Source organism: Callospermophilus lateralis, chromosome 10 (genome assembly GCF_048772815.1).
Source record: "Callospermophilus lateralis isolate mCalLat2 chromosome 10, mCalLat2.hap1, whole genome shotgun sequence".
Lineage (NCBI taxonomy): Eukaryota > Metazoa > Chordata > Mammalia > Rodentia > Sciuridae > Callospermophilus > Callospermophilus lateralis.
Window position 1 is genome coordinate 42,360,424 of NC_135314.1, and position 13,113 is coordinate 42,373,536.

General features: G+C 46.7%; 1 protein-coding gene across 2 annotated transcripts in view; it reads right to left on the reverse strand.

Annotated features, from left to right (window-relative positions):
• Window positions 1-3,983: 3,983 nt before the first annotated feature.
• Window positions 3,984-13,113, reverse strand: part of Igf2bp2 (insulin like growth factor 2 mRNA binding protein 2) — a 154,023-nt gene continuing 144,893 nt past the window's right edge. For both annotated transcript variants that reach the window (XM_076867284.2, XM_076867283.2), the window contains 4 exons: window positions 10,838-10,912; window positions 8,889-9,020; window positions 6,940-7,053; window positions 3,984-5,796 (listed from right to left, as the gene is read on the reverse strand). In XM_076867284.2, the coding sequence (XP_076723399.1) occupies window positions 5,704-5,796; window positions 6,940-7,053; window positions 8,889-9,020; window positions 10,838-10,912 (414 nt within the window). In that variant the 3' untranslated portion in view covers window positions 3,984-5,703. The remainder of the gene's footprint in view (window positions 5,797-6,939; window positions 7,054-8,888; window positions 9,021-10,837; window positions 10,913-13,113) is intronic.

Genomic DNA, 13,113 nt, shown 5'->3' on the forward strand with positions numbered 1-13,113 from the left:
CGGGGGTGGTTTGTCAGGCCCAGACGCCCACCTGAAGCCCACCTGAAGCACAGAGCTCTGCCTGGTATCTTCTTCCACAGCCTCTGACTGTTTCTGGGGCGAGGTCTCCCAGGCACGCCCCCTTTCTAACCTGTGGTTTCTGAAGGCCTAGGATGCAGGGGCAGAGCCCCTATTATACAACTGAAGCAAGTCCAGAGCCAAGGGAGGATGGAGAAACTGAGAGCAAGGAGGAGGTCACAGGTGTGTTCAAACTGGAGGAGAGCTTTCTAAGAATGGTATTCCAGATGTTGTATATAGTGACTGTAGAACAGCAGATTTCAGGTCAGTGGAAAGAAGAACTGAGAATGGGCTGGGCCAAGACAGCACTGCTGACCTTAGGAGCTGTGCTCTTTTCTCTGGATAGGGTGGTCAGTTGTTGGAGAGATTTTAGAGGCCTTTATGCCCTATAAGGAAGATGGGCTGAATGGCCTTTAAGGTTCTTGTACTCTATTCAGGGAATCCAGAATCGAGAACAGGATTTACTGAGTTCACAGAGGGTTCTGTAAGTAGTCTTGGAACCACATAGTTAGTAGTGGAAATTATTAAAATTCATATTGGAAGTCATTGAAATTACAGATAAATTAAGGTAAAGATTAGTTTGATTTTAGTTTTTCACTCAGAGTTTGCCTTGATCACTAGAGGTTATTTGAGGCAAACAGGAATATTCTTCATTGTTTATTGTCAGCCACATCTGAGAGAGCACTGAGGCAGTGTCCCAAAGTTTACTAGTGGGAAAAAACCCAGCACCTTCAATCCATGACCTAATTGCTGTTTTATAACATAATACTGGGACCATTGAGGTCATTAGAATATAATTTTGTCTGAGGCTCTTCCCTGGTACCAGCTCTTTCTGAGGAAGCAAGAGCTGTTAAGAACAACTCAATCATGACTTCTAGAAAGACAGTGACCTTATGTGGGTGGTGTGAGCTAGAGTAGAAAATTAACCTGCATAGGACACATCTTACATTTCTATTCATCAGCATGTTAGGGGAGTGAGGAGAGGAAATGAAGGGCAGCGGCAATTGACAGCATCCTGGGAATGTGCTAGCACTGTTATTCAGCCTTAGCAGTAGTGGGCCAGAGAAACTTAAGGGTAGGCTTTCTAATACTAGGAAATACTTTCATAAAAAGACACGTGGGGAGAACTCTTGTGACTCACATCCTTCCTAAGCATGTAGGAAAAAGTGTAGGCCAAATCCTTTCACACTCTCCAAGTCCTTATTCCTTCTTGAGCTGCTCATTGAATCATCCAGATGCCAATTTTTCCACTTGCCCTGAGAAATCCAGTGTTTCTCTCCCCTTGCCTCCTGTCCCTATCACGTTGCCCTTTTCCTGTCTAGGGCTCAATCTTTCCTTTGATTCTTTGGTGAAATCCCTCCATGTTTTTAACTGTTCTGTCAATTCTCATATTTTTAAAGTTCTCCCTCTCTGCTGAAATCATCTTCTGATTTGTCCCCGAATTCTACTACCATTCCTTCCCAAGTTCATGCTCAAAGAGTCAAGAGCGGCATGGGTGGGAGCTGAGGGGAACCGGCAGGACAAAAGTCAGGACTGATTGCCTCGTCTGGTGAGATGTTAGCAGGTTAGACTGCGGTGGGTCATAGATTCAAGGGGTTCGATCCAACAGTGGGGAGGGGCCGAGTGGTGTAGGCTAATGATTAAATGCTTTCATTAGTGTAGGTTAATGAGCTTAGTCTCCATTTAACAGCTATCATTTTATTTTTCTTTAGTGTAAAATCACGTGTAATTAGGACTTTCTGGAATGTTAGGAAGTCTTGTCAAGACAGAGAGTTGGGCTGGGGATGTGGCTCAAGCGGTAGCGTGCTCGCCTGGCATGTGTGCGGCCCGGGTTCGATCCTCAGCACCATATACAAACAAAGATGTTGTGCTCGCCAAAAACTAAAAAATAAATATTAAAAATTCTCTCATTAAAAAAAAAAAGACAGAGAGAGTTGGAAGTTTATAGCTGAAGAAGTTACTATTAAGTTTGTAATGATCTGAGTCCATGTGGGTGAACAGCTCTTTTTCACAGTGAGATGGGACTGGATGCACTTGTGTAGATGATGGCCTCATGCTGGCACTGCCCTTGGGAAGCTCCAGGGCACCTAGCCCAGGTGCCAAATAACACAGCATTTGTGTTCTCTGAAAATGGGTCGTTAGAAGAAAGTCTTTGCCAAGGGACAAACAAGGCCAGCTGGTCTCGTTCCTCCTGTCTCCTGTCTCTCCACATGGTCTCCCCTTCATTTCTGCAACCCTAGGACAATTTGAGTGCTTTGTACCAGGGCGAGCCAAGCATCATCTTGGCATCTCCCTCCCTTTCCCACACAGGTTCATAGACAAATATTTTGGAAATGGGTACTTGAGGAGCTAAACTTGAAATTCTGCCATCTGGAATAAAGGCCAAGGAATGAAACCAGAGGGACAGAGACAAGAGGGTTCTTTTTTTTTTTTTTTTTTGAGGCTCCTATGTCACTTCTTTTCCTCCCTGATGTCTAGTCTTGAGAGTCATTACCAAGGTCATTTGCCTGTACCTGAAGTCCTTCCTTTACAGATGTGTTTTTCTTTGTTCACTTGATATGGCCACCTCAACCCAAGGAATGGCTTACAGTAATATCATTGGTTGCCAGGAACCCCACGATTTCTCTTGGACTGTCTGTCCACCAGAGTTTGTTTCCACCTGAGAGGGAAGTGGGTTTGAATTCTAAATAGAGGAGGGGCAACATGGAGCCACAGGTACAGGGGTTTCCACATGAGCGGACCATCTAGCCCTGTCCAAGTTCAGGCCATAGCAGTGAGAAAAACAGTGGGGGGAATAGCTTGGAATCTACACACTGTAAAACTTAAAAAGTGAAATCGGGATCACCGAGATTGGAAATAATGAGAAACTCAGGAGTGGGCATGGGGCATCAAGGATGCCCCATTTTAAGTGATTTAGGAGGCACGTGGCTACTCTGGAATCCCATGAGTTCACCATCTGCCTCTGCTGTACTATGAATGTCATCCCCAAAAGCCTAATTGACTATTTCTGACAGTCAAGAACTAGGTCTGTTTTGTTGAGATGGGGTCTTGCTGTGTTGCCCAGGATGGCCTTGAACCCTGGCACAAGAGACCCTCTGCCTTCAGAGTAGCTGGTACTCCAGGAGCATATCACAGAACCTAAGTATTAGATCTTTGTCCCCAAAACTGCATAGACTTTTAGCAGCTATCTGTGGTGGACCTCAAAGGTCTATGAACAAGCTAGCTTATAAATGGAGCAGGATATTGTTTCCCACCATTTCATGGTATATCAGTAGGCATGCCAGGTACACCCTCCAGCCCAAGGTGACTCCTGTCCTTCTCTGACCTCCCCAAACACTGCCCACGAAGGGTGAAGTACTTGTTTCCTTGAATTGTTGGACACAATGACAGAGACCTGTCTTGCCTAGTTCAATATGCAGCCAATCCATCTCTCTAGTTCTGTGGCTCTCAAACTTAAAAGCACACAGGAAATCACCTGGAGGGCTTGCTGAGGCAGACACAAGGTTTCACCCTGACAAGTTTTGATTCAAGGCAGACCTGCAGAATCTGTTTCGTTTTTGCAGTGTGGGGAATGGAACCCAGGTCTTCGAATGTGCTAGGCAAGGGCTCCACCCCTGAGCCACATGCCCATCCCTGAGAGTCTGTTTCTAAAAAGTTCCCAGGTGATATTGAGGCTGCTGGTCTATGGACCACTGATCTAGCTCAGCTTCTCCCCCAAGGCTTTTGTGGACAAAGCCTCCTCAGAGTAGCTTCTCAGGGTCTGGCTGCACAGACTACCTTGTTTCCCCAAGTCCTTCAGAGTTGGGACTTGGCTGACTTTGTGATTGTGACAACCTTCAGTAAAATAAAACACCAAGACACCAGAATCTTGTTAGCTGGATATATTTCTTTTTTTCTTTTTTTTTTTCTTTTTTTTTTTGTCACAGAACACTGTTTGCAGTAGAGGAAACTGGCATTGCAGTCTGGTGGTATAATGGCTTGTTCACATAAACCAGTACATGTTCATCCTTTAGCGCAAAAAGCCCTAATGGCGCGTACCCTATTGAAATTCAGGACATCTCCAATATTTTCTCTCTCTGTTTTTCTTTGTTATCTTTTTTTTTTTTTTCTCTAAATAAACACTTTCAAGGTTTGTCCAAAAGAAGGCCATATAGGTTCTTGGCTAGCGGAAGACAATTCAGAACAGCTGTTGCACACTTGGACTGTCACCTTCTCCAGGCTGGCAGTTGATATCTTATTTTTTTTCCAACTCATTTTTATTAAAAAAATAAAAAAATGCTCCAACTATCAGTTTTACAAAATCTCTAAGGGAAACACAAGAGCAAGGTGCTGAGGTAAAAAACACCTGAGGTAGCTTTTTTTTGTGTGTTTTTCTTGTTAAAAAAATCTGTAAATTTAACGCCCTGGGCCAACAACCTTGTGTAAATTGCTGTTTTCCTCCACAATTTTTTTTTTTTTAAAAGAAAGAAATCATTTCGCTGAATGTTGATGGCTTATACACCAAAATGTAAAAAGACAAAATACATTCTTTCTTTATGGAATTTTTGTTTGGTTGACTGGTGGTTTGGTGGGTTCCTGTTTTCCTCTTCCAAAATGCTAGGACAAGTACCATTGACTCTTGTTCTTTTGAGTAACCAAGTGTAAGTTGAGGCTGGTTTGTGTGTTTCACGTTTGTTCCTTTTGTGTGATGTGATACTCAGAGCACTGCTTTGCCTGGGGGGTGCATAGATACAGGGAATCAGACAGTGGGATGAGGGAATTCAAAAGAGTCAGGATGGAGCAGGGGAGGGGGGGAAGGAAGGGGAGAGATAAACAGAGAGAGACAGAGAATTATATAGCAGTATGCAAAAAACCAGTTTAAAACCTGTGAAGCAAAGAGAAATGGGTGTGTGAGCTAGACAGGGATGAAGTGGGACAGAGTCCCCTCTTCAAGACGGTATCCCTTCTGTTGACAGACACAGGTGATCCAGAACTGCCATGAGTGTCCTTCGACGGGATTTCTCTCTGGGTGAATTTTGTGTGGGTGGCCTAAAAGTTCCTTTCTACACCGTTAGACCTCCCAAAGACTTTAAAGTCTAGAAAAGCCTGCTTTCTTTAAAAAAAAAAAAACAAAACAAAATTAATCATTGAGTAAAAATTGTAGTTAGTTGAGTTATTTGATATATTATTTCTAAAATATATTAATGCTGCAGGCACCCTGTGCAACCCACAGGCCACATATCTTAACATCTTTCCCCTTCTAATATGTACACACATGTACAGAGACGATTTTCCACAAAAAAGTAAAGGGTGTGAATTTTGCTTTGCTTTGAACACGTTCACCTATGTTAGTTCAACTAAAAGGGATAGCGTCATGGGAGTGGGGGAGAGATCTGAGTGAGGGGAGGTGAATGGCTGGGAAGCCTGCAGAAGCTGGGGGAGGAAGGTGGGTGGCTGGGCTGGTGGTTCTGGGGAACCCAGCCTTCCCTGTGCCCCTCCTCAGCCCCAGGTTCTCAGGGCCTCTGCAGGCCCTGGCTGCCTCCGCAGACTTCTCATTCCTCAGGATGGTCTTTGGTTTGCTCCCGATCTGCTGGCTGTGTTTGGTCTCATCTGTCAGGTGTTGGGAGGGCTACATTCATCCGTTGTTTGCTGGTGCCTGCGGGAGCCTCACTTGCTGCGCTGTGAGGCAACTCCCTGAGGGTATTTCTGCTCCTGCTGCTTCACCTGTTGTACAATTTCCCTGATCTTGCGCTGTGCAGTCTGCAGCAAGGGAGAGGAGGCGACAAGGGAAGAAAGGAACCCAGTTCTGAGGATGCACAGGAGGGGTAGGGTCTGGGACTTGGGGAAGGGTGGGATGTTCAGGTATCACCTCCCCTGGATCCCTTATTCCAGGGCTTTTTCTCCCTAGAAATAAGTGGCAGAGGTCCCCTCCTTTCCACTCCAGGTTGCTGGATGAAAGATAACCGGGTGGAGCCCCAAGAGCTTCCCATTCATGACCAGAGGCCAGGACACAGCAACAGGCAGCCAATGATAGGGTCTTGCAGAGGCCAGACAGCATCTGGATCCTACTGTATACACCTGAGCTGCACTCAGGACCACCCACCTTTCCAAGATACTACCCTAAAAAGCTGGAGCACTAAGCATGAGCCCCAGCCTGACCCTTAACCAAGGGAGATGCCTGCAGAATGCACTACAGCAGTCTGGCTGTTCAGATGTGTCCTGGGATGCTGAGGGCCCAGGTGGGTATGGCCAGGGCTCTGATTCCAGGAGACCCAGGCAGAAATCTGAGTGCACCAGGCAGGCCGCAGGGAGCACAGACTGCTTGTCTTTGCTGGCTTAGGATAAGAACAGGGACTACTCTCTCCCAAAACCAAACCAGCAAAAGCATCCAAGAGAACTAGGCTACATTTTGCTGCAGTGCTGGCCTCTCCATATGAAAGGGAAGCAGCTATGTGGAGAGCATGCAGTGATGAGGTGAGAAAGGAGAGAGCAAACAGATCCAAGAGCCTAGCATGGTAAGCATTTAACCTTTCGCAGTGAGACTCCAGCACCTGGGTCGGGAGGGGGTTGCCTGGTATGCACCTCCTTGCAGACCAAGGCTGTGACTAAGGCCTGGGTGGGGAGGTGAGGTTGCCGAGACCTCCAACCTGAGCCTCTTGGACTGGCCTCAACAGTTTCTACTTTCCTCAGGCTCTCCTAGCATCCCTGGGGGACAGCAGCAGTAAGAAGGTATAGGTGCTGCCCCTGCCCCACCTTGTAGGCATGGAGAAGCAGGAAGAGGTTCCTGTGTGTGTGTGTGTGTGTGTGTGTCTGGGAGTGGGAGTGGGGGGTATCCCAACCACCTGACAGACTACTACTTAGGCAGAAAAAAGGAAAGAGACTGGGCCCTCGCAGCACAGGTACCTGGCTAGCAAAGAAATGCCCGATAATTCTGACGATCACTTCCTGGTTTTCATCTGGTGTTTGGTCGCGAGGCACAATGACTTCTGCACTGGTTAAGTTCTGCAGTTCATTCACCTGCGGAGGGAGAAGAGGCAGTGGGCTAGGCGGCTTCCATCTCCCATCAAGGCCAACACTGAGGCCAGGAGGGAAAGGGAAGAGGCAGAGCTAGGAGGAGACACCTCTCCTTTCCTTCAGTCTAGGATACTCAGCTTCCCTGCCTGGCCACCAGAGGTCTGTGGATTTGGGCCCTGGGAGGCTCAGTGACAGGGAGAGGGAGTCTAACCCTCATGCCATGGACTGCTTCTGGGGTTGAGTTCTCTGTTTCTGGAATTTACATCAATGTAGCTCTGCAGACACAGAGACCCTGGCTAACCAGTTCACCAGGTAAGAAGGCCACTCTTCCTGGAATGCCCTCCCTGGGTGCCCATCAAGCGGTGACCCCTCCTCTTGTCTGACTCACTGAGGTAAACTCTTCCTTCTAATCAGCTCCCATTCTGTACCCTGCTTTCCATTTTCACTTCAGCTATTAAGTCTTGCTTTTGCTGTTCCTGGCCTTGGGCTGCTATTTTCTCTCCTTGCCAATGGTGACATTCCTATCTCAACCCATCTCCTGCATTCTGTGGCTGCTCCTTGTGCCTCCCTGCTGCTGCTTTCCAAAGACACTGGTCACTTCCTGAGGGCTCATTCTCTCTCCTCTGGCCCCTAGTATGATTCTGAACTCAGGCAGGTTCAGCAAGTCTTAGTGGACAGTGGACAGTGTCTGGAGACACAAAAAATTCAGTGATTGGTTCTACAATAACCAAATAGGACATCCCATGGCTTAGGATTCTACTCCCTGCTGGATTTGTTTTCTTCTGTCTCTTACATTCCAACTCTGCCTAGGCTCAGTGTGTACACCCTGGGATGTGGACTGCACTCCTGGACACAGGGAGTGACGTGCATACCATGTAACTGGATTCTTTTGCATAAAAGTGACTAGAACTTGTTTTGGAATCCTCTGTAGGAATTTCCACAGAAAGAACTTTGTAAAAACAGCAAACATACACAGGACTGTAGACACCTCCTCCCCAAGTCCTACCACTCAACACAGCCTCCTGCCAGCATGTACTCTACTGTAAACTTTTCAGGGGCCATCTCCACACTAGACAAATATGACGTGTTCCAGAACATACATGTGTCCAACAAACCACTCTGTTCACTCCTACAAGTTTCAGAGCTCATGCTTTGGCATCTTCTTTCCTTTCTCTCCCCTTTTCTCCCCTCCTTTCCCCTCCCTGTGGTACTGGGGATAGAACCCAGGGCCCTGTACATAAGAAGCACATGGTGTACCACTGAGCTATATCCCCAGCTCTTGTACTTTTCAAATTACTTTGTTATTGCCACCTTCAGACTGAAAATATAGATAATTTTTAAAAAAATTATTTCCTTCTTGTCCTCCACCCTATTGCTGAGCTAGCTCTGCTATACCAGATGGCTGTGTTTGGGAGTTAGCCAGAAGATGGGAACCACGGGAAAGAGAGTGCAGAACACCAGACCCTACAGGCCTCTGGCCTGGAGTCCCAGCTGGTTCTCTGCCAACTAGGCTGGCAGATACTCTGGTTGGAGCCCTACCCTTTTATTGCCTGCTATGCTTGTATGTGCAGGGTGCAAAAGATAGCTTCCCTGTCTTAGGGGAGTGGAGCTGGGACGGTGGTACTGGGCACAGGAACCTGGTGTTTTTGGCATTAGGCTCAGCACTATGGAACTGGGTCCTAAATTCTGGAGTAATACTGAGATTCCCATGTTTGAAATGGCTCAGATGCCAGGAGAAACTCTGTTAGCCTAGGACCCTGTATATTTCAAGGGACAGTGGCCACAGGGATCTGAGGGACAGGTCAACCAGGTGATGGAGTAAACCAAAGCAGACTTACGGTCTTGCCACCTTTGCCAATCACACGGCCAGCTGTAGAAGAGGGCACTCTGATGTGGGCTTCCAGCTTCACCTCTTCTTTGGGGTTAAAGAAGTTTTCTTCTTTCAGTTTCCCAAAGATTCGTCCCTGGGCCTGAGAAAAATGTGACTGGTTACTGAGTCAGCAGATATTCATGCTGCTGTGGGAACTACAGAATCCAGTGATGGGACATGCTATGTCCCTGCCCCGACTCTGGCCAGACATGCGTGCCTCAGCCCTCACAGAACTGGTCCTTGTGCCTGCTACATTGGCCACTGTGCTGTGAAACCTGTGCCCCAGCATGCTCTGTCTTTGTGGGTTGCAGGTGACCCCCTCCTCTAGTAGTGTTGTGTTGTTGCTGGGGGTACTGGCGAAGGGCCAGAACTGTATCTTATGTCCATATTCCTAATACCTAATTATTATTTGGTTGATTGAATCTGTTAGGGCATTCTTTTCTTTTTTTTTGTTGGACTGGGAAGCATATAATTCAGGGTGTTCTTAACTCCTTCCTGCCAGGCTATGTACAATTATTAAAGAATGGAGAAGGATGAAGGTGAAGGTGGTGGTGATGGGATTTGATGAGTCTGAGCTTTTTTTTCTTTTGGTGCTGGGTATAGAACCCAAGCAGGTTAGGCAAGCGCTCTACTACTGAGCTACCATATTCCGCATCCCGAGACCTTTAAATGCTTTTAAAATATTTTCTAGTTAGACATTTTATGTGGTGCTGAGGATTATCCTAGTACTTCACATGTGAGAGGTAAGCACTCTGCCACTGAGCCACAACCCCAGCCCTAAATTTTTTTTTTCTTTTTTAAATATTGAGTCAGGGTTCTCCTAAGTTGCTGAGGCTGGCCTTGAAGCTGCAATTCCCTGCCTCAGCCTCCCAAGTAGCTGGGTTGCAGGCATGTGCCACCACACTTGGTTTGAGTTGCTGTTTGATGTCTTACTTCGAAGTTAATGTAGCCAAGAAGCTAGAGTTTGCTTTATTTAACTTAAACAAAACAAAACAAACAAAACAAGACTAATTCACATAATCTAACATTTATCATTTTAAAGTACACTTCAGTGGTCACTATGTTGTGTGACCACCACCACTATCTATCTAGCCATTTGCCTAAATTAAAACCCCTATCCCCATTTGCTGACAACCACTAATCTACTTTGTCTCTAAATTTGCTTACTCTGTGCATTTCATATAAATGGAACCATATCCCATGTGCCCTCATTTCTGCCTTCTTTCACTTGGCATGCTTTTTTCTAGGTTCATCCCTATTCACAGCATGTTTGGTACTAGTCCTTCCTTTTTAAGGCTGAATAATATTCTATTGTATGGATACAACACATTTTGTCTACTTGCAAGTTGAAGGGTTATTGGTTTTGAATGGTTCTCACATGTGTTAACTTTATCCTCTCAGTTAAATTTCAAGAATTTTAAAATTATAATAGGGTTATACTTTTATAAATTAAGATGTGTTTCTGGCTTTAGAAAACCCATTTTTTTAGAAAAAAAAAAAAAGAAAAAAGAAAAAAGAGGCAAAACCACACCACCACCACCACACACCTCACCAGAGAACTTTCAATATACCATGCCTTTCCCCCTGTGCCCATGTTAACGATCATAGTTTGAAGAGTGGTGATGACCAAATGAGTCTGAGATAGTCATCCTCAAAACCATGGGTGAGGAATCAGACATGATGGAGGAGTTACCACCTGGATGGGGCTTCAACAGGTGACCTCTATTTCCTAGGAGAGAAGGGAAGGAGGGCTTTCTAGCAAACGGAAATGTGCAGAGGGGACAGCTGGGAAGGGACAAATAATGATTCTGAAACCCATGAGTAGCAGCTGGGAGTGAAACAGATGGCGAGCCTCCAAAGAACCTGACCATGCCTCTGAGGTGGCTTCCCTGTGCCCACAGTCTGCAGGACACTGACCTTGAACTGCGCTTCTGGTGGTCCAGTGATGATGACCATCCTTTCACTGACATCTGGGCCTTCTGCTGGGGCGATCTGCAGGTCACAAGGGAAGAAGACAATGCTAATGTCAAACCCCTCCTGCTTGTCTGGGTGGAAGGCCGACAGGCTAGTATTACCTAGCTCGACAGGGCTTCTGCCTCTGGACCTGCTACTTTGACGCCATGCTGCCTCCCCTGGGTCTTAGGAAGTTAAGGCCATAATGCTCACTATCAAGTTTGGGTATGTGGTTACCAAGGGAGAGTCTGAAGCAGGTGAACAGTTCCTGCCTGTCTCTGCCCTGTGCCCCAACAGTGACTGGCCTCCTTTCACCAAGCCACATCCTAGGAAATAACCAACAAGTCAGTAACTCTAGGGATAGGGAGGTTTATAGTTCTGCCAACCCACCCAGGGCTTAGAGGGAAGGAATGGCTAGTCTGCTGAGGTGTTAAATTGGAATCCAGTTTGCAGGAATAGTCAGCCTGGTTCTAACTCCCAGCTCCATATATAGTTAGCTGTAAGTGACAATTGAATTAGAACAGGTGTGGCCGGTACTGTCTCCTTCTGGCAAATCAATCATAAGTACAACAGCACCAGAGCAGGGACCAGGACACCTGGGTTCCAGTCCTGGCTCTGCAAACTCCTCCCCTCCCTCACCTGTGAAAGATGGATATAAGCTCAGACCTCCTCCAGACTCCCAAGGTTCTTTGAGGGTCTGAGCTCTTCTATAACACGAACAACGGACCCAGCAAGCATTTTTGTTAGAAGACTTTATTACGTATATTTTTTTCTCGCACATTATGCCTTCTTCCAAAAAGCTTTAAAGTAGTTTTAAAAAATAAAAAATTCAGCCAGGTGCAGTGGACAGCTCCTGTGGTCCCAACTACTCAGGAAGCTGAGGTAGGAGGATCGCTCCAGCCCAGGTGTTTCAGAGCCACCTGAGCCATGGGGCAAGATGCTGTCTCCAACCCCAAACAAACCAAGTAAAAAATTAAAAATTAGTAAATGATTTTGTTTCTCTTAGTAAACACTCCAAGCCAGGCTCCTCCTGTGGACAGACCCACATTCAAATATGCTCTGATCCCACTCTGCTCTAGGAGGAGGGACACATTTGAATCTCTGGCCTTGATTACTTTGTATGAAAATGAATGTGACACATAGGTGACCGACACCGAGTTTCTCGGGGACTGCCTTTAACTGTGGACAGCCTTTTCTTTCTTGGCAGCAGCCTCAGCACATACACCAGACAGATCCAGGGGCAGGCCACACACAGGCTGGCCCTGGGACCCGAGGCAGGAAGCCCTGCCTCTACTTTGAGATCCACTGCTGGCATCAAATTGGGGTTTTATCTCAAAGGGTAAATGAGAGACCAGACCACAGCCACAGTGAGTCCCAGCTTCTACAGCACCCAAACTGAGAAGGGCCAAAGGCTGATCAGTGATTCATGCTGATCATCTGTTATGGGGTCGCAGTTTGCTTCTTAGTGACTCGTGGCTGCTTTGCTCAGGTTCTGAAACTCCTGACAGCCCTACTTCCCAGCATTCACCAGCCCAGAACAGATATCTAGAAGCTGCATGTGTCCTCCAGCAGCATCAGAATGGCATTCCAGAGGCTCACTCCCTCTGGAGGGGCAGGAAGAAGAACTCTATCTTATGGCTGAAGGAGACAGACCTAGAGATGCAACATGACTGAGGGGTTGGAACGAGGATCAGTAATCAGTGTCCTTGGCTAACACTGTCACCCACATTTTCTGGGGCATTCAGAAGCTGATGGGATGCTCTGCAGGTAAGGCAGGTGAAAGGAGCTAAACTCCTGCCTGTAGCCAGGGCATCTCCAAATCTCAGCTCAGCCCACTCCCCTCCCAGCATTCTACTCTCGTGGATGAGAGTGGAGTTCTCTCCTTGCCCCGGCAGCATCAAAAGTGGCCCCTGTTACAGCCTCCGAAGGGGATCTGTGGAGCTAGTGATACCATTCATCTCACTCTGGAGCTGGATGTGTTTAGAGACCTTCTAAGATAAAGGAAACTAGCAAAAATCAGATTTTAAACTTCACAAATACTTGGCTTTCCTGGTTTTCTTTCCTTCTTTTTATGCTATGAAAAGAGGCAGGCCTGGGGGAACGAGAAGGTTTTGACCCAGCATGTAAAACTGTCACCCAGTAGCCTGGCGTTTATTGTACACATCTGTAATCTCCACAACTAGGGAGCCTGAGGCAGAAAGATTGGGAGTCAGCAACTTAGTGAGACCCTGTCTCAAATA